The sequence below is a fragment of the Arachis ipaensis genome, chromosome B07, assembly GCF_000816755.2.
Source record: "Arachis ipaensis cultivar K30076 chromosome B07, Araip1.1, whole genome shotgun sequence".
NCBI lineage: Eukaryota > Viridiplantae > Streptophyta > Magnoliopsida > Fabales > Fabaceae > Arachis > Arachis ipaensis.
In genome coordinates, this window is record NC_029791.2 from 96,391,145 (window position 1) to 96,414,363 (window position 23,219).

Below are 23,219 nucleotides of genomic sequence, written 5' to 3' on the forward strand. Positions count from 1 at the left end.
TGTTTGGCATACTTAATTATATTATTTTATTTACATTTTAATTTTTAACTATTATATTTTTCATCTTTATACCAATATTCACTAAAAATAAAATAAAGAGTAAAATATTATTTTTGTCCCTAATATTTGGAGTAAATCCTAAAGTTATTCCTAACGTTTTAATCGTCCTATTTAAGTCCCTAACGTTTCAAAATTGACTTAATGTTGTCATGCTGTTAGGGATCCGTTAACAGAATTGACGGTGGGACAAAATTAGGACGATTTTAAAACGTTAGAGACTTAAATAGGATAAAAATGTTAGGGACAAAAATGATACATAAAAATAAATTTTAATTTAATTTAATTTTTCAATAATATTAATTTTTTACTGTACATAATATTCAATTATTTTTTAATTACATTTAAATAAATTACACTTAATCACATTACTTTTATTTTAAATAAATTTATTTTTTTATAATTTTAAAGAATTTTGATATATTAGAGACAAAAGGTATAATTTATATTTTATTATATATATATATTATTTTTTTCTGCAAGTTTATATACTAGTCATTCTACAAATATTTCATGATAACTAAAAATCTTTAAGAGTAAAATTATAAAAAAATTAATTTATTTAAAATGAAAGTAATATGATTAAGTGTAATTTATTTAGATGTGATTAAAAAATAATTGAATATATGTATAATAAAAAATTGATATTATTGAAGGATAAAATTAAAATTTATTTCTATGTATCATTTTTATCCCCTAACGTTTTTGTCCTATTTAAGTCTCTAATGTTTTAAAATCGTCTCAATTTTATTCCGCCGTCAATTTTGTTAATGGATCTCCAACGGCAAGACAATATTAAGTCCGTTTTAAAACGTTAGAGATTTAAATAAGACGTTTTAAATAATTTTGACCAAACGTTGGGAAATAAAAATGAGAGGGTAAAGAAAAGAGAAAGGAGAAATAAATTATCATTTGTACCCATAAAATATACAGACACGCAGATAAATTTACCCATATAAAAATAAAACGATAATTGTAACTACGGAAGATGATTTTTATGTGCCAAAAGTGTCTGAATATTGGTTATGTAATTAATCTATGTATTTTTGGCACACATAAACTATGTTCTATGATTATAATTATTATTTTATTGATACATTTGTATGTACAAATGGTAATTTATTCGAGAAAGGAGAGATTGAAGGGGCTGTATGAAGGGTGGTGGTTCGCTTTTTAATGAGTGGTGAAGTCGCTTTACTAAATTCCCGTCTCCACCCACTAACCTTCTCCTCATCCAATGTCTTTTTTTCATTTCTTGAATCCCCTAATCTCACTAATGTATGTTCTTCTTTTTCTCTTTATTTATTTAATATTACTATTATTCTTCTGCTTTCTTCTTCGGTTCCTCCTAATCGTAGAGGTTCCATGAAAACAAAAGGTAAAGTTGTTTTCTTTTCTGTGTTGATGTGGTAGGTACAAGTACAGCATGACCATTTTAATTGGACTCTCGAATTGGTGATTCCTTCCCCACCTCTTTCTCTCTCTTTTTCAATTGCATTGCAATGTAAGTCTTCTCTTTCCCCTTTCGTTCTCTTCTTTTTTCACACTTTCTTCTGCTTTGGAAATTCTGTGAACGTTTGTTTCCGTTGTGCACAAGATTAGATTTATCCAACCACAAAAGTCGCATGGATATGTGAACTCAATTTATTTCCTTCTCAAGATTTTAGTTTGCGGTGTTTTTTGTTGTGTTGTGTTAGGTATCAGTCACTGTTCACACTCATCTTTCACTCTCACTCACTGCTACCTCTTTTCTTCCTCAAGTTCATCTCTTTATTCTTATTATTTTATTTTCTTTTTCAATTTCCACATAGATTTGCAATTTTCACCCTATGTTTCCACTTCCCTTCTGGATCTGGGTTCATTCACTGCCTTCCAAGGAAATTTCCGTTTTTTATTCATAATTTTTGTTAGAAAAAAGTATATTTTAAGGATCGTTCTTGTTTTTTCATCTCTGCAACTCTTGATGGGGTGTAGCAAGTGTTTTTAACGGAGAAATGTTTTGTTGTGTGTGGAACGTTAACTTATAGAACATTAATGATGTATGTGTGGTGTTGCAGTTGGTGATTGTGATTCTAATTTATTGTGTTTTTTCTTTCTTGAGATGAATCATAGAAGGCAAGTTTCAAGATAGCTATGGGGCTTGTATTTTTTCTTGTGAAAAATTAGTGAGTGAGCATAATGTTTTCTGAAGGATTGGGGGCAGACGAATCTCTTTGTCAAGATGTCCATAGTTTGAGCGTGTCCAAGCGTCTTGTGAGGAGTGTCAGCCAGAAGCTGAGAAAGAAGAATAACAGAAGTGCGGGGGAAGAAGATGATGATCTGAAGGGTGTTGCTTTGAGATGCCTAACTCTGTACAGTCGAGGTGGGGGCTGCAAGGTAGGCGCCGACACCAGTGATGAATTCAGTGATTCAAATGGTAGGAGGAGATCGAGTGCCAGTGAAGAGGGTAGGGGATATAAACCTATTTGTGGCCCTGAAGAAACTGCCGTGGATTGTTTCTCGTATGGGGTGAGGGACATATTTTGGCGGAGACACTCTAGAAAGAATTCTGAAATTGAAGAATTGGCAGCAAATACTAGAATGCATATCTTTCTCCCGGACGATGTTCTGGAAATGTGTTTGGTCCGGCTCCCGTTGACAAGTCTCATGAATGCTCGCCTTGTGTGCAAGAAATGGAGGGCATTGACTACCACTCCTAGATTCCTCCAAATGAGAAGAGAGGGTTCATATCAAAATCCATGGCTGTTTCTGTTTGGTGCAGTTAAAGATGGCTTTTGCTCTGGGGAGATACATGCATTGGATGTGTCTATGAATCAATGGCATAGGATAGATGCCGAATACCTAAGGGGAAGGTTCTTGTTCTCTGTTGCCAGTATACAGGATGATATCTTCATTGTTGGAGGATGTTCTAGCCTGAGCAGCTTTGGGAGGGTGGATAGGAGCTCATTCAAGACGCACAAAGGGGTGGTCGTATTTAGTCCCTTGACGAAATCTTGGCGTAAAATACCATCTATGAAATATGCAAGATCAGTTCCTATATTAGGAGTTTCTGAGGTCAGTTCGGATTTCCCAACATGTCAAGGTCATCAAAGCCGGCAGGATAGACGTCCAAGATCAAGGATCGGTGGGGTGTCGGATGTCTATGAGGATCCTCATAAGCTCTCAATGAGACGTCATTGCAGATCTTCTTTCAATGAGAGTGAAGCTTCATCTGTTACCAGTAGAAGGACATACAAATTCCTTAGACAAAAGAGTGATCATTCAAGTTCAAAGGGAAGTAGAAGAGTTTTGCTGATAGCTGTAGGAGGTCTGGGATCATGGGACGAGCCTCTGGACTCTGGAGAAATATATGATTCTGTATCAAATAAATGGACTGAAATCCAGCGATTGCCTTTTGATTTTGGGGTTGCATGCTCTGGAATTGTTTGTGGCAAGATGTTTTATGTTTATTCCGAGACGGACAAGCTTGCGGCTTATGATGTTGAACGGGGATTCTGGATATCAATTCAAACCTCTCCATTTCCGCCCCGTGTTCTTGAATACTACCCCAAACTTGTATCTTCCGATGGCCGTCTTTTCATGCTCTCTGTGTCCTGGTGTGAAGGGGATGGTCAAATCGGGCGCCGGAACAAGGCTGTTAGAAAATTATGGGAGTTAGATCTCATGTATCTTACCTGGACTGAAGTCTCAGTGCATCCTGATGCCCCAATGGATTGGAATGCAGTATTTGTGGCAGACAAAAGCCTTATTTTTGGGATAGAGATGTTCAAGATATTTGGTCAGGTGTTGGATTTTTTCACTGTATGTGATGTGTCTGATATGGCACGCTGGCACCATATTTCAAGGAATCATGTCACTCATGTGCTGGATGCTTCTTCTTGCTTGACCAAAACTGTGGCAGTGCTACATCTTTGAAATCCTTAGCTTACATGCATGCATTTCTACTTTGTATTTGGCTGCACATAATTTTATACGGGCAAGTCTACTGAACTTTGCAGGTTCTCTGTTTCAGGGTTTCTTATGTACCTTATTTAATTCATTTCACACCAATCATAAAGTTGAATTCCCCCCTTTGGCTTTGCACTTGTATTTTTCTGCTATCCATCAAGTTCCTGGAATTATGTGTTTGTAAGATGAATTCTACTCTCTTTTATTCCTTGGTCATCTAAATTCATTTATTAGTTCACCAATCAACCTCATTTTGTCTTTTAGTATCTGGCCTCAAGCATTAGTCATTTTCATAGGTAGGATGCTAATTCCAATTTTCAAGCTTTGCTTAACCTTGGGAGTTAAATGAAAGCATTATTCTACTCTATAAAGCAATTTGGGTCCTGGACTACTCATTTAAGCAATTGCCTATTTTTATTTCTTCCTTATGGTACTTGAACAATTAAGTCAGATTATAATGAGAGAAAATAATAAACAAATTTCGTTTGAAGAGACGGTAGAAATGTGAAGAATTCGAGAAAGAAAAACAAAATAGGGTAACTCTTGGAGTAAGAAATATTTTTCAACGTATTACTTTGTGTCGCTCTATAGGTGTATTTAAAAGGTTATTAATTTATTGAAATGCTAAATTATGAAATAAGGTTTTTATTTTTTTTAAAGAATATCAGATTCATTTATAATTTAATCGTTAGAAGACAACGCATGCCAATGATGACAGGATATCAGTCTGCTTTAAGAGCTTTTGAAAATTGAGTAGTAGGACTAAAAGTTGTAAGGAAATTAATTCTTTTTAAGGGAGTTGTGTAATAATTGGTTATGGAATTAACAAAATTGAACATTTCTAAATTTTTATTCTTTCCATGCCTTTTTTAAGTCTTTTAATGTTTTAAATTTATATGTCAATTGGTTTGCGTGTTTTAACACGAAACTATATATACTTTTTTTCCTTTTAAAAAGATTGAATTAATTAAAATATGTAATCAAAATGCATTATCGTTATTTCTTATTTATGCAACTTAATATAAATTCGATTTTTAATTAAAAATAGTAATATTCAATTATATTGTCATAGATAGCTTTGCCATTACAAGCGACCAGATAACAATGTGGTTCTCTTCTCACCATCTTCTGCGTATTGAAAAGGTCACAACAGGTCTTTATACAAATTTGGTATTGGTTTCACGAATATTTTTAATTTCGATGGGAATTTAAACCAATTTCTGGAATTTCCTGGCCCAAATTTTCATACTGGTGTAAGTTCTGTAAAGAAGTTTTGACCCTTCATAATAGTCTTGCAAGGAAAAATTAACACCTCCTAAAAGAATGGGTAATTAGTATACAACAATCCCAACTGCAGTTGAATCAATGCATAGCAGATAAAATAAAACAAAAATATAGATACAATCCAAAACTGCTTGGAACAACAGAAAATTACATACAAATATTTGTAATCATAATTGTAAACCTCACATTGAAGCATCTACAACAGGCTTACGCTCCTCCCATGTTTGGGAAGATTCCGGAGAAGTTTGGTATCTTATCAACATGCTTGAGGGCACGCTCCGCAATCTGCCTTGTTCGGTAGTCGCCATGCTGGAAAGCATCCACAAGTGCAGTGCTCACATTTTGATCGCCTGAAACTTCATAGGCTATATCCTCTGTTCGCAACAATCTCTCCACTGCCCAGACTGCCCTCCTCCGCAAGTTCTCTGTCCGTTTCTCGAGTAACACATCGAGTATAGGCCTCACTCCCTCGGCATCCAACAACACCTGTACTCCTTGTTCAATATCCACTCCATCATCTATAAGAGTAGATAAGGCTGCAAGTGCTGCCTCAACTACATTCACATTCGTGTGGTCCAGTAGAGCTACCAACTTAAGGACTGCTTGCCCTTCAAAAAGGCAAAATGTTTCTTTTAAAGAGCACAACCCTCTGTGAATCCTACACAGTCCAGTAATGACCGGTTGTGTGTAACAGCATGTAAAGATTGAAGCACAAACACCTGGCGGTGGCAGATCAGGCAACTTTGTTAAATTTTTCGACTCTTGGGACAGATTCTCCAAAGCTGTGGCGGAAACCATCTGTACATTATCAAGTCCGTTAGTTTGAAGCATTTCAATAAACAATGCAGCAAGATTGTGGTCACGACAGAGTGCAAGGGCTTCCGGCTCCTGATCTATGACATATGTAACCCTTGCAAGAATCTTCACAAGCCCTTCAAGAAATGGTGTCATGAAGCGACTGCTCCTGATCTCACCCTTCCTGATGGCAATCACCCTAGATATGACCAGCTGAAATGCACCTTCATCTAGCAGCTGCCTTGTGAGTCCCAAATCCCTCTCAGGAAGATCCGCTAAAAGGCCAACAGCTGCTGCCTGCTCTTCAGTGATTCCTGTACTCTCTGATATGACTTTAACTAGACCACTAAGCTGTCCGACTGAGCCACGTAGAGCATCGGCTAGTTCCTGACCCATGTGGGGTGAGAGATTTCGAAGAAGTCTTATGGAAGCTACACGCAGATCTTTCTGTGGAGCCTCAATGAATTGAACTAAACTGATAGTGGCGCCGGAACTTTTGATAGCAGAAACCACACTCAGAACTGTGGTTGGAGAATTAGTGAGTCCGACAAGAACTTGGAGAAGTTTGCACTCAATTGCTGGACCAGTATTGCTTATGAGATGAAGTAGATTATGAACTATGTCCTCTGAGACCAGAGTTTGGTGACCAGGTCCGAAAGGAATTGAGTCAAAGTCTTCCCCTGAGTTCACCACATTGGCAAGAATTGTAGCAGCAACCTCTTTTAATCGTGTTGGAAGCTGATTTGGACCCACTGCAAAAAGGTCATTGACAAGAGGAGAAAGTATTCCCGCTTCGATAAGAACCTTTGCACTTGGCTCGCACGATATCTGATTTAGTGCCTTCAGTGCAGCTTCTCTTGACTGCATATTACCACTTTTCATTATATTGATCAAAGATGAACCTGCAGTTCTAGCAACATGGACTTTGACGTCATTGTTCAAAACCAGCTCACCAAGGAATCCAGCCATTGAAAGTTTTGTTTCCGGTGGACCTGAAAGAATACATGATAATGATTTGATTCTCACATATGAAAGAGAGTTCTGCAACCAATCTTGAGTCCCGATACTAAGAATAATAACAATTATAATAATAATAAACGGATACCCATTTCAAAAGCAAAATATAAATTATGCTCTCTTGAGAATTAACATAAATAGTGAGCAAAGTAGCCACACAACACAGCTATGATTGAGATTAATTACAGAGTAGTGTTAGCACCTTCAAGAAGTTGGGTCAGAAGAGGCTTCAATCTACCATTTTCAGCCATCTGCCGTACGTTATTCTCACACTTCTCCAGATTCTCCAATGTTTTATCAGCCTTCTCAACAGTAGAAAGATCTTCTGAATTGCTGCTTGTCATTCCAACTAATATAAGAATAGCTCCATTAATTGAACCAATCTTCTCACATAGGGTTTCAGATTTTGAGAGCTCATAAAGCAAAGAGACAGCTTCCTCTCTTTCTTTTGAAAGCTCATGAGACAGGAATTTTACAACTGTACGCACAGTGTCACCTTCAGCCAACAATTCCTTTGGAACAAAGAGAAGATGTTAACATAAATCCCAAAGGCAAACTGCCAGAGCTAAAAAATAAAATTAAAAGTTGAAAAAATACGCACACATACTGCAAAGGAAAATAAATGATAGCCAGCAAAGAAGTCACAACCTTATTTTCATCGTCTTCCTCTACCACAACTCTAAGAGTTTCCAAAGCTCTACATCGTATCTTACGGCTGCTGCTCTTCAACATGTCAACAATCATGGGTATGAGCCCTGCACTGCGGACATTATGCTTATTTGACCTGCTTCTTCGGCATATGTGCTGGATATACTTTAAAGTATGAAGCGTATCATTTTCTGGACTTCCCATATTCAACGAGCGGCGAGCCATATCCAGCTGTGCAGCTTCATTCCTGGCCGTCCACTCTTCAATGGTGTTTCGCAGAGCCATACTTGGATTCAGTTCTGCACTCTTTAACTCCTGCAGAGTCAACGGACAAACAAGTTGCCGTCCACTTTCCTTGCATTCCTTGAACCACTTTTCAATTGCTTCACGTTCAAAAGTCTGTCCATTTTCTAACGTTACAGGGTCCCGCATAACTTGCTTTGTCAGAGGACACACGAAAGCATCATAAATGGGCTCAATGTGCAACCTATCGAAATGAAAGCTATCATCTGACTGGCTGCCAGGGTCATTGCTTCCATCCCAGCTTGAAGCCATCATATATGTTTCCTATTCCCCCAAAGAAAACAACACAGCAAGGTAGTGCTGATAAGTTTCCATTGTTCAATAATGACAATTCATAAGATCAAAAGAGTAGTTAAACAATGAAGAAATTTGATGTAAACGCACAAACAGAATCATGCCTTGGCAAAGATATATTCTTACTACAACGACGAAATTGCAAAGAACCATTGAATTAAGTCAAAATTAGAGAACAGTTCAACAATCTAGTGCTAAAATAATAATAATAATAATAATAATAAGGATCACTGAATTAAGATCTCCCAGAATCGACACATATCGCCTTAATTTAGAAAGAGAGCCATACAAACTAGTCCAGATTAATTTCCATTGAAATTATCGTTGCAATCTAAATTTCAAAAATAAATAATAAATTGCAGAATTGAGCTGATCAATAAGAGTTACCTGTGTAAATCAAAATTGGTGGAAGTGGCAGAGATACTATTCTGAAACCCTACTTTTTAGTTTATACTAAAGTTTGAGAGTTAAAGAAAAGAGGTTGAGGAAAAGTTGATTGGAGAAAGTGGTTGGTGCAGTGTCATGGTATAAAGAGCTGGAATTGCAGAGATGAAAGTTGAGATGTAGGAACAAAGAAGAGGAGGAGGAGGAGGAAGAAGAGAACAACAGCAACAGAAATTGCAAAAATAAATAAATAAAATTAAAAGAGAGGAAAATCAGAGAGAAGGAGAGAAGGTTGACTGGGAGGAAATAGTCATCAACTCAGCCAGCCTGAGAGAGAGATTATTATGTTTGTTTATGATATTTTTTATGATATAAAAATTATAAATAAAAAACATTTTCACAAAAATAATACAAGTAAAATAACATATTTCTTATTTATGTACAGTGTCCCTTCAAACACTGCCAGGTTGGCTCCACTCGTGTTTTTATCAATATCAATCATTACTTTATAATGATACTACGGAGGCGGTGGACCTTTGGATTGCTAAGGTGCCGCGAGCTCGACTTATATAATATGCGTGTCATCTCTACATACGGTTGTCTGTATGGACAACGGCGGCTGGTAATCATGGTGGTACTGTATCGACTTTTGCTTTGAGGAGAGAGTGAGAGAAAAAGTTCACACCATATTGAGAGAAGGAAGTAATCCTAATTTGATTTCATAAATGACGAGATTTTGATTTGATTTAAATTTTAAATTGAAAACTATTCAAAATTAATTAATTGTCATAACTGATAGGAATTATGATTTGATTCAAATTTTAAATTGAAAACTACTCAAAATTAATTAATTGTCATAACTGATAGGAATTATGATTTGATTCAAATTTTGTCTCTAATTTAATTCTAATTTCAATTTAATCTCATTGTACACATTGTATAAAATATACATTGGCTTTTTCTTGTAACTGTTTAACGTGAGTTATCTTTTTTATTTTTCTATTGACCCTTTGTTTTCTAAACTCTTTATTATTACTTCTTTATTATTACCTGCACACTTACCAACCATTAATTAAAATTTTAATTATGCCTTTTTGGATTCTACGCGTAGGTTTTCAAGGATGAAATGGATGGTGACGGTATAATAAGTGAGTGAGGCAAGATATTTCATCTACTAAAACTCCAGTGGATTCGTTTCTTTAGTCTGAAAGTATTTCATACACCATGAAGAAGAGGGTTTTAAATAATCGCAAGTCTGTTCGTGCAAAGGGTGAGTGTTATGTTGTATTTAGGGGACGGACACCCGGAATATACAACACTTGGGAGGCGGCAGAACCACAGGTGAGTGGCTATCCGAAGAATTTGCATCGCCGTTATCGGAGTTTTGAAGCGGGTAGGAGAGCATGGGTTGATTACATGCACGAGCAGTGTGTGGGTGTTTCAAACAACGGCCAAGGAAGTCAGCAGTTACCTGTTGGTGTTGCCTCTGGTTCGGCAAGTGCAAGCGACTCCCATCTTCATCATGACCTATACTTCACAGCAGACGTGGTGAGTGGTGGACCGCATCTTTGTTTTAACTCATCCTCGCATCAGGTGTCACAGCCAACTTCCCCAAATGAAAGTGAAGACCACCTCCCGGGTTCCGACGGTAAGTGCTTTTTATGATACTGTTGGAATTTTTCTATTTTAGACTGTGAATAAAGAAGTTGGGTTTATTTTTGAATAACCGATCGTTTATTGTGGTGTTGCATTGGCGCAGCAAGTGCCATTGCGCGACTTCAACATGCAGTCAGCAAGTTAGAGGGGCGTGTGTCTCAGCTAGAGGTGGAAAACAAGAAGCTTTTAGAGGCAATGGATCAGATGTCAAATTTGTTAAGGACGAAGACTCACAACAAGTAACAATTTTTCCTAAAAGTCGGTTGATTTTGATGTATGCTATGTTGGGCGATTCATAAGTAATTGACTAGTGAAAGCAATGCACATGGCCTCATTATGTGAGTTTTTTTTTGTTGGTTTCTAAAATGTAGCTGTGTTCAATTTTTGGTTATGTGTTTTATATCGTCTGAATGTCATGTTTTGTGTGTGACTGCGTTGTTCGATTTTTGGTTATGTTGTTAAGTAGGAATGAATTGGATCTCCTTAACCTTCGTAACCTATTTGGTTCAATGATTCATTGTTGATTATCTATAAAAATATATAATTTATAACAATATATAATGGGAATTAAGAGGGTTTGGTATTCAATATTTTTTTTCTATTTTACCCCTATTTTTATAATCTAAAACTACATCCTCAATCACGTACTCACGTACTCACGTACGACAGAATGATGTAACTGCTTCACTTAAAAAAATTGCTCACTCTCAATCGTAAGATTATAAAAATGGCTCTATTTACACTATAGTTTAAACAAGGTAATTTTTTTAATTAAATGTACAAAGAATAATTTTTCTCTTTAAATTATTATCATACTATTTTAATATACTTTTGATGCTTATCTACAATATATAATGATAATTAGTGTCTAAATTTAAATTCCAATATTACTCTTAAAGAGAGGTTTATTATTAAAAAAATTCTTTTGTCAATTACGTTAAATAAAAAAATTTCTACCTATTTTTTTACAGTAACCTCATTAAGATATTCTTATTAGATGAAAATTATTGTTACAAGTATTTTTATTAAGATATGTTTTTAAGGAATAAAAATAAAATAGTTCAATAAGAATAATTTAAAAAAACAATAAATTTACACTAATAATTTTTCTCTTCAAATTATTAACGTACTTTTTTAAATACTCTAAGTACCTACACAATATATAATATCAATTAGCGTTCAAATTTAAGTTCCAATATTATTATTAACGAGAGAGATTTATTAGAATTTTTTAAAATTTACATTAATTATTAAAATTATAATATAATGAATGTACTCCTATACAAATATAAAAACGATTTCATAACTATTTTTTTGTTAGGAGAAAACATGACTTAATAAGCATAAAGTCTAATTTAAACAACTATAGATAAGTAAAATAAGTAACAAAAAACGAACATAAAATTTAATTTTTTTTGTTATTTAGTATAAAAATAAATATAATAAAATAAATCATTGTTTTCATACAAAATGACATAAAATTTGACATTATCCCTTTCTAGAACTATTTATTTTTTTTAGTTTTTATTCTTATTTTTGTGCTTTATTTTAATTTTGTTAAACAAAAAAGTTCTAATATTATTTAACTTTAATTTTTAACTTTTGCCACAAATAAAAATATATGACTTTGTGTGTATTAAATAATAAAAAAATACTCGAAACAAAAAAAGTTAAGTTTGCTCTTTCATTATATTTATAGGAGTGTAAATTATTCGCACAAGTGTTACAAGACCTTTTTTTTTTTTTTACTTTTTTTTTTAAAGTAGTATTCACTTTTGATTGTAATAATTATGAATTAATACATGGTGATAACTAATTGCGATTGTAGAGAAGATAGAAGGAGAAGAAGAGAGAACAAGCCAATATAAACATGGGGATGAGCCAAATTTTTGAATGCTTGATATCTTAATTTTTTTTAAAATGATAAAATATGATTTAACAAGCAAGTATGAAAAATAAATATCTAAATAATAGTTATACATCTAAATATCTAAATCAAACAAAAAAAATAATTTTTTTTAACAAATCTTTAACAACTCTAAAGTTAATATAAGGGATAGTTATGGATCAAGGCGATGAACAAAAATGAGAGCTATTATAATGATGTGGTGATAATTGATTGCATTTGAAATTAATAGAAGAAGAAAACAAGGAAATAGAATAAAATAAAGTTAATAGTGACGAGACAATAATAATTATTAATATAATTTTATTTTAACAAAATATGATATAAATAAATCACATTAATATTAAAATAAAAGAATATTTATCAAATAAATTTAAAAAATAAATAATATATCAATAAAAAAATTAAAATTAATTTCTTAAAAATAATAGAAAAACAGGAAGCAGCTAGGATATATAATTTAATTTTTTTTTTATGCATCAAGATTAAATCAATACATATCGAAATTAGTCAAATTACCAATATTTGGGATCAAACAAGCGTTCCAGCGATCGGAGGCTGGAATTGTGAACTAACTAATTTTCATGGAGGAACGGCATTTCATTCCCGAAAGTGGCGGCGATCAAGAACCATCGCAGGAGGCGGTTGAAGTTGAGAATCGACGGGAAGTGCGACTCCAGCCTGGAGCTGAAGAGAAACTCGTGTTGCAATTCATGGACTCGCTTAATAGCTATCTTTCCCTCTCTCACTCTCTCTCTTCCACACTTGGACAAGTAGGTATTCATTCTTCTTCCTAATTCCCTAAAAAACTAAAATCTTCTCACAATTCTGCAATTCATTTGCCCTAATTTTGGACAGGCATGGATGGAATTAGCAAGTGCGAGGCATTCCATGGGAACTGCACGCATTAATACTTCTCTTTTGGACCTCAAATTCCATCCAGCTTCTACAACGTTGAAGATTACCGAATATGATGGTAAAGTCTGTGTTTTTATAGTGGAACATGGTGGTAATTGTTCAATCCTTTTGCTGTGTACTTCTTGATTATTTATCTGTTTGAATATATTGAAGTTGATTCGGTAGATGCAAAAGCATGGTTCGTGTTGCGTAAATGGGTATCCTCTGAAGAAGATGAAGATAGTAATAGCACCAAATCTTCTGGTATGGCATTCTTACCTGAGTAATTAGGGTTGTGCTAATTTAAGCATATTTTTAAATGAAACATACCTACTCAAACCAAACTTCTGCTTCATTTGTTATTTGATTCTGCTGTTGTGTACTTTTAAGTACTTCTGTTAGATGTTTCTAATTTTCTTATACATGGTGGTTTTACAAACTGCTGAGATGACCATTGCAAAGAAATTTTCAGAACTCGCAGATGATGATGATGTAGTAGTAAGTATTCTACACTTTCTTCTTCTTGCACTGGATTGTTATTAAGATCATTGCTACCATGATGGAATCATGGAGTGAACAAATTATAGACATTTCCCTTGTACAAGTTTCTAAGCTTTGAATTGAGTTATTGTATAAATGTTGTTAGTGATATTCACAGGTTCGAAGGGAGCGAGCGAAGTCATTGTCAGTCTTTGGAATTTTAATTCCGCCAAAGCTTCGAGCCGCCCAACTGTCATTTGAGAGAGGTAGACATATAAGAATTAAGAATTGATGATCTTAAATCTCCTTGCTTCCCTTGCAAATGTGCTGATAACCAGGATATAACACATTCTGTCGAATGAAATTCTTTGCAGCACTAGAGACACTAGTAGAAATGGCAAATATGCGATCGTCATTCCTATATTCGTTTCACCAACTTCATCAAGAGGTAGAAGATACTAAGGAATAGGCAGCATTGGGTGGCAAGCAGTATCATCAAAGGGTAACATGATTTTCCCTTTATAGAAACCATTATCCTTTCTTCCGCCTTTAGCTGGAAAGACAGAGACAGAATGAGGAAAGTAAAAGTAATTGGTTTGCAAGATAACTCAATGATTAGCGAGAAATTCGTAACCAAATAGAATTTTTTTTCCCCCACTTATTACTAGCATGCTTAATTTTTTTGCATGTACAGGATGCCGGAAATGTGTAGCATGTGGATTATCTGATTATAGTAATGGGGACCAGCATTCCAGGTTGTTGACGTTAAATTGACTGATTTGTCAGAAGATAGTGAAATATATTCGCATCATGTTCATTTCGTTTTTGCATCCCGCGTATAAAATTATCTTTCAACGGTTTATGAGATGTTAAAGATGAAGCAAAAGCAAGTTCCTTAAGATAGTTTTGCCGACACTAGCTTCATGTTTCTTGTGTTTGGCTTAATAACGCACTCTATTTATTCATCAACCTTACTGCTCACTTGGAAAATGGCGTGTAATTATGCTTGTTCTTTTTCTATAACATGGGAGGCTGAAAAATGAATAAATTACAATATTAAAACGAGCAATTTTTCTATTGTTAGGATTACAGTAATATTTGAGATGATGTATTTTTTAGAATTAATTTGAGGCTTTATCTAACTAAGCAGCCCGAGTGCCCGAAAAAGAAATAGAAAATGAGAAATGCTAAGAAACTATCAGAATTTATTGTTTTTAACCATTACTTAGTAATCAACTTAATTCTTTTAGCATAGTGATACAACATACGGCTTTTCATATTTTTAAACATTTAAACATTGATGACTAATTGATGGCTAAGAATAATAAATTCTAATAATCCTCTAACATTCTTCATAGAAAATAAAATAAAACAACTTAGAAAAACAATCTGCCACCACTCAAAATAAGGAGGGAAAATAAAGTAAGTTCAACATAAATTAATATATTCAATCATGAATATAACTCTCACCCCAACTCTAATTCTTATTTTTTCATCCTTAGATATGGTTTTGACTATTAAGAACGAAGAATAAGAAGAAAGATACACATACATAACCAAATACATCAGAGGGAAGCTGCATAGCACTAATGCTTCTATGAACCTACGCAGAGTGAGCACTGCTCTCTAGTTTACAAGAAAAATAGATCTTATAAGTGGCAATGCTCCTAATAGAGATTGACTTGCGATTCAACTCAGTATAGTACATATCACATCAAATCATTTAATCTCACATCTCTCTCTCACTCACTCTCATTCTCACTCATACACATCCTCCATCAGCCCCAGGAAAAAAAAATCCTTAAAAAAAAAAAAAATCTTTAGACTAATACATCAACGCCACAAAATACAATAATACCATCCAGCTTTTCTTCTAACTATACACAAAAAATGGCCTACAATGAACAATCAAGGAAATGGAAACATAAAAGGAAACAGGAAACTTGGTTTACAGGCTAGAATGCACTCCAATTATCAGAACCCTTCTTCGAAGAATTAGTATCTGAAGAAACCTTAAATGGCCCAGAGGAACCAAATGGATCAGTGTCATCGAAAGAGAATGCACTGCTGTGGCCTAAGTCCTTGGTGCTACTAATTGAATCAAACCTTGCATGCCCGAAATCTTTGCTGCTGCTACTCATGGAATCAAACCTTGTGAACGTCTCAGGATGGTAGCCGAAGTCTTGGCTGCTGCTACTTATGGAATCAAACCTAGAAAATTTGTCATTATTGAACCCAACATCTCTGCTGCTACTAATGGAATCAAACCTTGCAAATTTATCATTATTTAAGCCAAAATCTCTATTGCTACTCATAGAATCGGACCTTGTGAAATTCTCACTACTGTAGCCAAAATCCTTGCTGCTACTAAAGGAATCAAATCTTGTAAACCCCTCTGGTTGTGGAGAAAACCCACCATCATGCATGCTGAAGGAATCGAACCTTGAATCAAACCTTGATGTCTCAAAGAAATCCCCTGCCTCACTGTACCTTGGAGAGTTGCCAAACTTGGAAAGTGGAGTTGCAGGTACTGAATCATCAAAAGTGGAGTTTCTGTATCTCGGAGAGTTGCTGAACTTGGAAAGTGGAGTTGCAGGCACCGAATCATCAAAAGTAAATGGGCTCTTGGCCTGGAACATGCCATCTGCATGTGTAGATCCTGTTCTAATTGGGTTAATACCAAAGTCACCAGATTTGAAGAAATCTCCATCAGAGTCCTACAGAACCAAACAAGAAAAATTATCATAGCATTAGATCAATTACTTCACAAAAGCAAAGAACCACAACGGGACAGGGTTGTGTCAAGAAAATCAAAGCAACTGATATCTGAAAATGGGATAACTTTGAAAAATAAGGGTAATATTGAAAACCAAAATTACATAATAATAATAATAATAATAATAATAATAATAATAATAGTAAATAATGATGATGATGATGATAATAGTAATAATAAATAAAAAACCACATTATGTTTCATACATATATGGGCTTTCTCCACCTCCACAAGTATTTACAGACACCGAGAATTTGTTACTTTTTTTAAAGAAAGAAAACAATACAAAGAAAAGCTATCTGACAGAAGTTACCTTGGTACCAGGAAAATTCCACACAGAGTCTACATCGTCATTATTGTCGAATGCACCCCAAGTCGATTCATCAAAACTTCTGTTACCACATTAATAATATCTTAATTACTAAATGCACTACATTCAAATCCAAGTACTGCAGAGAGGAAGAACAAGCCACAAAAAGATAGGAAAGGACCCAGAAACCACCCTATCAGCAAATAATAAAGAGAAAACAAACAAGTTACCTAGTTTCTGCATCTCCTCGAGGACTTTTCACAAATGGACTGTCTTCCACAGTAGTCCTTCCAGCTGGACTACCACGAGGGCTTCTTGCAAAGCCATCTTCACTGTGTGTATAAGATTCATCTTCAACTGCATAATCACCATTAATAGCAGTTTCTTGCTTCCCATTTGCATTCACAGGTGAACCATAAGCTGAATTGTCATCAGGGAAATTTTGCTCTCCTTTAACGAAGGTGGGTTTTGATTTTGGAGATGCATGTTTTGCAAAAGTGAGATCATTGGCAAATCCTGGAAGTTAAAATAGCAAATAATTGGGTATTAGACAAAAAACAAAAAACACAAAAACAAAAAACTCAAAGAAAGAAATATTGCATACCTTCATCTTCAAATTTATCCCAATCTTCATCCCAAAGAGCTGCTCCCTCTGCAATCCCAGGTTGCCATCCTATGATTCAAGACACATGCACGATCATGTTTTTATGTTAGACAGAGAGAAAAATGCCTTCATAGCTATTAATATGCTATACAGATCTTTCACCTATGATTACAGCCACTTATACATACAACTTGGTAAAGTTAATGATACATTTTAAACAGAACCAATGTTTTTCCCCAAGCTCTCACATACTTATTATACAGTACCCATGTTTAAGCAAATTGCTGATGTTCAATTTAGTGCATAACAAGTAGAGAAGGATAAACAACTATGTAGGGCTTGCCACCAGTATACCCTCGTAAAATTTAGGTTTCTAAATGGCTCCAAGAAGTAGATTAATTACATAAGAAAAATAACTAGAATCACATATTACAAGAGGGAAAAGCAAAAAGTAAAAGAAAAAATGACAATTTTGTAGTGTGACCCTTTGAGAATCAACAATAAATTAAGGGGTTAAGCAAGAAGCCACAAGGAGACAAATCAACATCGAACTTACCGGTAGGAAGCTGAACCATTGCAATTGACTTCACATCTATCCCATGTTTCTTGCATCGTTCAGCCAAAGCCTTAAATAACTCCTCAAGATCTGACTGTATGCGATCAGCCCGGACCTATGGAATTAACTAATCTTCAGCAATAAAATAATGCAGAGGTTTTCTAGAACACCAGAAATTATTCAGAGAAAAAAAATACCTGAAGAATACCATCTGCACTGCCTCCTTGTTCCATTTTGACAATGGCTTGCTGCAACTCCACCTTCCTTTCCTAATATGTATAAAGTAATGGTTACGTGATGCATTGAAATGTTCAAGTGCACATCCTCCTAACTAACAGAAATAAATTCATATTTGCAGCACATGGACAATGCATGTCAATTGATCCTATCTTTTACTATTTGTCAAGTAATAATGAAAATTTCTAATTACCTGTATATCACGAAATTTAGCTTCTTCAACAGTCAATTTGGATGCTATTTCTGCTACCTGTTTGTACTTCTCTTCATATTTCTTGCTTAACAACTCTGCCTGTAAAATAGCAGCAACTGAGAGTTTATTCTTCTAACTTCAAGTTAAATCATATATTTAAAGAGAAAAGGAACATACCTCACGTTTGTCCGCAGATGCCCTTTCTGTAATCTCATTCAGTCTATTATCACATCTGCTTTTATATAGAACCTGACATACATATAACAAAAAGGATTCATCGGTGTGTAACAAGTGAGTGCACCACCAAATGTTTGTAGTCGCTCATAACATTGCATACAGTTTTATATTAACAGCACATAATAAGCCATCATACTCAATTAAAAAGCTTAAAAAATAATATTTCTCACTTTCTTGAACTCCAAACAGTTCCTTTAGATGTACCCATTTATAAGCCTTACTTTCTATAAAATGCCACCATGATTCTAACTAGTAACTACAGTTTCTCAGGCAAAAGAAAAGCTTCTCCAACCATCACAATCCTAACTACAAATCAAACTGAAGCCTAACTAGAACCTTAAAGCTACCATTAAGTCACTATAGGTTGAATTTCAAATCGATCCCTACCCATTTATTAGCTGGACTAGCTATATTGAATTAACAAGTTAAAGACATTCCCTCACACTAAACTGCATAATTCTAGTACCACTGTTTGATTAGATTAATTTATGCTTAACTTCAAATGCTTGAGTTGAGATCATTTCCAGCAAGAAAGGCAACCATGTGCTACAACTTTCACATAAAAGGGTCATAGATAATTAATAAATTTATATTTTGAAGTAGCAAGCAGCTGTGCATCAACCCTAATTACTTATAACCAAGCTACCAGCAGCACGACCTTGAATCCCCCATTTAGTTTATCTCAACGTATAAAACCTTAAGTACATATACGCAACATCAGTTCAAGATCAAAAGGAAAAGATAAATGTGACGAATTACCAGTTCCTGCATTTTGTTGCGGTAGTATTCCAACTTCTCTTTTGAATCCAAAATCACATTCTCTGCTTCTTCAGCCTACAACAACAGAGAGTGATATCTTTATGATATATCAAAAGGTGCAAAGGAACTGAGGCCACATACAAAAATACATGAGATGGGAGACTTTTGGTTTCCAAAAGTACTTATGAGCCCCATAAACCGTTTAAAATAATTTCTTGCAAAATTAAATTTGGGACACTGGGCTAACATCCTTAAAAGGTGGCACTGATATAAATTTTAGGTTAAAATTAATATTGAAAGAACTACCAAACTGGCACTTAATGCTCCTATTTCAAAGTCAAAGGTGTCCATTGGCCTTCAAATTGTTATTGGATGTAATTAAACTTATTGGTTTAAGATGAACTTCATAATGTTAGCATTTTTTATTTATAAAGAATGAAGGAACTGTTTTCAATAAAAATTAGGACAATCATAAATTAAGCACAACAAAGAGAGGATAATTACAAAGACTCATGAGGAGGATAAGGGTTCATTGATAACGTAAAAAGAAAAACAGTTACGGAACCTTCATTTCTGAAAATACCTTCTCTGTAGTAGTTGCATCTTGAGGCTTTGGCATATGCTGCTCACCATTATTTGTGCGATTCATAAAGGAATCCTCCAACACAGGAGCACCCGACTTTTGCTGATTGGGCAGCATATTGCCACTAACCTGGACAGAAGTTCCTTGAACCAGCGGCCTCAAACCAGCTATTGGTGCCACCGGCCGAGCACCTGGCGTCCCTTGTTGCTGCTGAAAACCTTGTGACAAACAAGAAGTAAAAATACCATCAAGAATATCCTAAAAAGACAAGTGGAAAAGGAAACTTTCATGATCTGTAGGTTATTGAACTATACCTGGGCGTATACCCCAAGCAGCACCTCCATGAGGAATTTTAGGATGGCCCAACATAGACAATAGTGTCTCATCAAACATGACATTATGTGGAAGGGTTGGCGGAAGAGAGTGACCTTCCCTGTACCTCTCCATCAAATAAAGAGCATAACAAAACTCTTTCAAAGAAAGCATACTATCATTATCCTGATCAGATAAGTCCCACACCTTCTTTAAGACATCTGCAGAAAGTCCAGCACATATTTAATTATATGCTATCAAAGGAGGTCGTCCCAAGAATTATACAAGAGCATGTCCAAATAATGAGATATGCAATCAGATAGAACTTAAGCAGGAAACAGATAGTCCCGAGCTTTAGTGGATAAACATATCTAATAATAACATCATCTCATCAGTGTAATGTTTTCCCCCAAGCACCTTCTAAAATACATTAGCATGGCACAGAATCTTCAATAGCAACATCAAATTTCGAGCCAACACAAAATTGTTTAAAGTATTCATTTCATAAAGGATGAGACTTAAGGACTTGGAATTGTTAAATATTCTTGGCTTTAATCAAGTGGATTCCCAAATGTGAATTTGATCTCAGGTGTAATAGTTGTCACCAACCATATAAACCAGCAAAAGCATCCGTAATATTCTCAATTTCCAATTTTAGGAAGCTATGATGCAACATATCATGGAAAAGTTAATACATTAATGCACATAATGCAGAAACAACATCAAACAGTTGTCACAGCATGAAAACAAAAGGTTTTACCAATAGGTAATCTCCAACTTAAAAATAGACTGCGGGCCTGCTCCCCTGTGATTTTTCCATCCCTATCAGTGTCAACTTCCATAAACACCCTTGTATACTTCTGCACATCAGAAGGTTTCATTTTTGGCCAAGACTGCTGTGAATTGTCAGAATTAGTATTTCCAAGTCCAGCTGATATCCCAGATGATGCATGGGGAGAAGAAGCAGGTGGTGAAATCTGCTGGCTAGGGTGTGAAGCAGAAGCAGGTGGTGAAATCTGCTGGCTTGGATGTGAAGCAGACTGTCCTCGCTGAAATTGACTACCCACAGGCTGCATTGAGAATGCACTCTGCAGTGAATCAAGAGCATTCTTCTTTGTTGCAGGTTGGGCACCACTAGACACTGGAACAATGGCTGAGGAAGCAGGTGAACTGCTAAATGAAAAACTCTGTCCAGCCGGATCTTGTTTCAGTGTGGATGATGTGGTTGAGAATAAATCATTTCTCAAGACTGAATTGGAAGAGAAACCATTTCCAGAAACAGATAACGCTCTTGTGTTGACAGTTGTTGGCTGGGACATTGGTGAAACAGGAGCGAGTGGTGGTGTTGACGTTGATAAGGGAAGTGATGGAGCTAGTCCTCCAGGCCTAGCAGCAACTGTACCAGGACCTCCACTATTCCAACCACTTGAGATGCTAGGATTAGAGAGATTGTGGCTAGCCACATTAACTCCTTTAGAAATATCCGGGCCTACAACCCCCTGTTGTGGGCGGGGAGCGCTAGTAGCTGGCATAGATTGAGGCGGTCTCATGGTCGGACCCAGCTGGGAAGGAAAATATTGCTGGTTAGCAGCAGGACCAGGAAATCCTTGCCCTCTGTAGGCAAAACCTTGGGTTGATGTTGGTGCAGTTACACCCATCGTCATTGAAGCTGCAGACGAAATCGAATTCGGATGCGGTGCAGTCACCCCCATCTGTGGCATTGAAGCTGCAGGAGCTACCGAATTCGGGCGTGGAGCAGTTACACCCATCTGCGGCATTGAAACCGCAGGAGCTACCGCATTTGGGCGTAGTGCGGTGACACCCATCTGCGGCATTGATGCAGCAGGAGCTACTGCATTCTGGCGTGGTGGGGGTAATGCGGCAAGATTGATCTGAGGCGCAGGGATTTTTGCAGCAGCAGGACCATATAATGCGGCCTTCACGATATCAGGCGTCAAATCTCGCTTACTCTGAGCAACAGTTACCAATCTCAGAGCATTGTAAAACTCATTCCTCCCAAGGAAACCAGTTTTGGCCTGATCAGCATAATTCCATACCTGTAAAATACACCAAGCACACCAAGTATTAGGCTAGATCACATCTAAGTTTCCATCATATAATTGAAGATAATAAACAAAGCATCAAACAAAAAACCTAGAACAAGGATCCGAAGCAAAACAAGCACGAAACGATATCCATATTCCATTACATCATTGAATCCCAAAAAAGCAGAAGATATAAGTTAACAGAAGTACAGTGGCGTGATTCGTATGGCATAGGTTAGAATTAGGAATTATAATGAGAATATAAATGAACCTGAGCAAGGACGGGTTTGGGCAAATTGGATCCCATGAAGAACGAGACAGCTTCAGCTCCACTGATTCTTCCATCACCATCTAAATCCGCTCTCCTGAAATACGCTTCGAACTGATCCATGTTAGGTGGTGCTGCCATCTCATTAATTGTATGTATTCGGCTTCAATCTTCAACCGCTAAATTAGATCGCACGCCGCAGAAGGAACTGAATCAGATTTAGGGATTTGTTAAGTTGAAAGAGAAAGGGACGGAAATGATGAATTGGGAGAAAAGGGAATATCGGTGGATGGCAAATCGAGAATTCTACGCCTGAATTGGAAGAAATTAAGAAAAACTGGTGGCGGGTTTAATTTTTCCGGCGAGATGCGGTGGCGTATTGTCGGTGGAGAACAGAGGTCGAGATTCGACGGAGAAATTTCACTGACTCGTTTGTTTAAGTTTGATTTGGGCCTCTTTGGGTTTGTGGGGATGAGACGAGAGATACTAAGAAGCAGAAGCTTCATTTGATTTCATCTACATAAAGTAATATTAATATTAATATTAATGTTGTAATAATAATCCCCAGCTTATACACCATCAACAAACCTTATCATAAAATAATAATCATATATTAAATAATTCTTATTAGCTGTCCTGCTGTAGCATTATTCTTTTGCACCCGCTGATT

General features: G+C 35.8%; 4 protein-coding genes across 9 annotated transcripts; 2 read left to right on the top strand and 2 right to left on the bottom strand.

The window, feature by feature from the left end:
* Positions 1,177 to 4,256, top strand: LOC107609625 (F-box/kelch-repeat protein At5g42350). 3 transcript variants are annotated; one of them, XM_021106052.1, is made up of 3 exons: positions 1,177 to 1,335; positions 1,471 to 1,594; positions 2,168 to 4,256. In XM_021106052.1, exon 3 carries the CDS (start codon positions 2,236 to 2,238, stop codon positions 3,970 to 3,972), a length of 1,737 nt encoding a protein of 578 aa, XP_020961711.1. In that variant the 5' UTR covers positions 1,177 to 1,335; positions 1,471 to 1,594; positions 2,168 to 2,235; the 3' UTR covers positions 3,973 to 4,256. The 3 variants fall into 3 exon arrangements, with proteins under 3 accessions (XP_020961711.1, XP_016167120.1, XP_020961712.1); XM_016311634.2 differs by having other exon boundaries at positions 1,471 to 1,561; positions 2,170 to 4,256; XM_021106053.1 differs by lacking the exon at positions 1,177 to 1,335 and having other exon boundaries at positions 1,352 to 1,561; positions 2,170 to 4,256.
* LOC107609626 (U-box domain-containing protein 44) lies at positions 5,268 to 9,081 on the bottom strand. 2 transcript variants are annotated; one of them, XM_021106054.1, is made up of 4 exons: positions 8,734 to 9,081; positions 7,750 to 8,352; positions 7,304 to 7,613; positions 5,268 to 7,076 (listed from the first exon to the last, which is right to left on the bottom strand). In XM_021106054.1, exons 2-4 carry the CDS (start codon positions 8,305 to 8,307, stop codon positions 5,497 to 5,499), a joined length of 2,448 nt encoding a protein of 815 aa, XP_020961713.1. In that variant the 5' UTR covers positions 8,308 to 8,352; positions 8,734 to 9,081; the 3' UTR covers positions 5,268 to 5,496. The 2 variants fall into 2 exon arrangements, with proteins under 2 accessions (XP_020961713.1, XP_016167121.1); XM_016311635.2 differs by having other exon boundaries at positions 7,750 to 8,316; positions 8,734 to 9,079.
* LOC107609714 (coiled-coil domain-containing protein 115) lies at positions 12,750 to 14,738 on the top strand. Of its 3 annotated transcripts, none has more exons than XM_016311730.2 (7): positions 12,750 to 13,065; positions 13,151 to 13,268; positions 13,364 to 13,453; positions 13,662 to 13,687; positions 13,848 to 13,935; positions 14,044 to 14,171; positions 14,364 to 14,738. In XM_016311730.2, exons 1-6 carry the CDS (start codon positions 12,877 to 12,879, stop codon positions 14,136 to 14,138), a joined length of 606 nt encoding a protein of 201 aa, XP_016167216.1. In that variant the 5' UTR covers positions 12,750 to 12,876; the 3' UTR covers positions 14,139 to 14,171; positions 14,364 to 14,738. The 3 variants fall into 3 exon arrangements, with proteins under 3 accessions (XP_016167216.1, XP_016167217.1, XP_020961715.1); XM_016311731.2 differs by having other exon boundaries at positions 13,376 to 13,453; XM_021106056.1 differs by having other exon boundaries at positions 13,376 to 13,453; positions 14,044 to 14,734.
* LOC107609627 (epidermal growth factor receptor substrate 15) lies at positions 15,093 to 23,083 on the bottom strand. Its single transcript, XM_016311636.2, has 13 exons — positions 22,553 to 23,083; positions 20,997 to 22,293; positions 20,239 to 20,457; positions 19,925 to 20,142; positions 19,342 to 19,416; positions 18,523 to 18,594; positions 18,346 to 18,444; positions 18,113 to 18,184; positions 17,916 to 18,030; positions 17,360 to 17,428; positions 16,986 to 17,271; positions 16,759 to 16,837; positions 15,093 to 16,386 (listed from the first exon to the last, which is right to left on the bottom strand). The coding sequence occupies exons 1-13, from the start codon at positions 22,688 to 22,690 to the stop codon at positions 15,625 to 15,627; spliced, it is 3,501 nt and encodes a 1,166-aa protein (XP_016167122.1). The 5' UTR covers positions 22,691 to 23,083; the 3' UTR covers positions 15,093 to 15,624.

Bases quoted from the DNA above. Each gene is read 5' to 3' on its own strand.
- LOC107609625 (XM_021106052.1), top strand. From the start codon at position 2,236: ATGTTTTCTGAAGGATTGGGGGCAGACGAATCTCTTTGTCAAGATGTC.
- LOC107609626 (XM_021106054.1), bottom strand. From the start codon at position 8,307: ATGATGGCTTCAAGCTGGGATGGAAGCAATGACCCTGGCAGCCAGTCA. The intron at 7,614-7,749 runs GTTGTGACTTCT...TTTGTTCCAAAG, and splicing joins AGGAAGACGATGAAAATAAG to GAATTGTTGGCTGAAGGTGA. The intron at 7,077-7,303 runs GTGCTAACACTA...GTATTCTTTCAG, and splicing joins TCTGACCCAACTTCTTGAAG to GTCCACCGGAAACAAAACTT.
- LOC107609714 (XM_016311730.2), top strand. From the start codon at position 12,877: ATGGAGGAACGGCATTTCATTCCCGAAAGTGGCGGCGATCAAGAACCA. The intron at 13,066-13,150 runs GTAGGTATTCAT...AATTTTGGACAG, and splicing joins TCTCTTCCACACTTGGACAA to GCATGGATGGAATTAGCAAG. The intron at 13,936-14,043 runs GTAGACATATAA...AATTCTTTGCAG, and splicing joins CCAACTGTCATTTGAGAGAG to CACTAGAGACACTAGTAGAA.
- LOC107609627 (XM_016311636.2), bottom strand. From the start codon at position 22,690: ATGGCAGCACCACCTAACATGGATCAGTTCGAAGCGTATTTCAGGAGA. The intron at 19,417-19,924 runs GTATTTTCAGAA...CTGTTGTTGTAG, and splicing joins ATGCAACTACTACAGAGAAG to GCTGAAGAAGCAGAGAATGT. The intron at 18,445-18,522 runs GTATGTTCCTTT...GCTATTTTACAG, and splicing joins CATCTGCGGACAAACGTGAG to GCAGAGTTGTTAAGCAAGAA.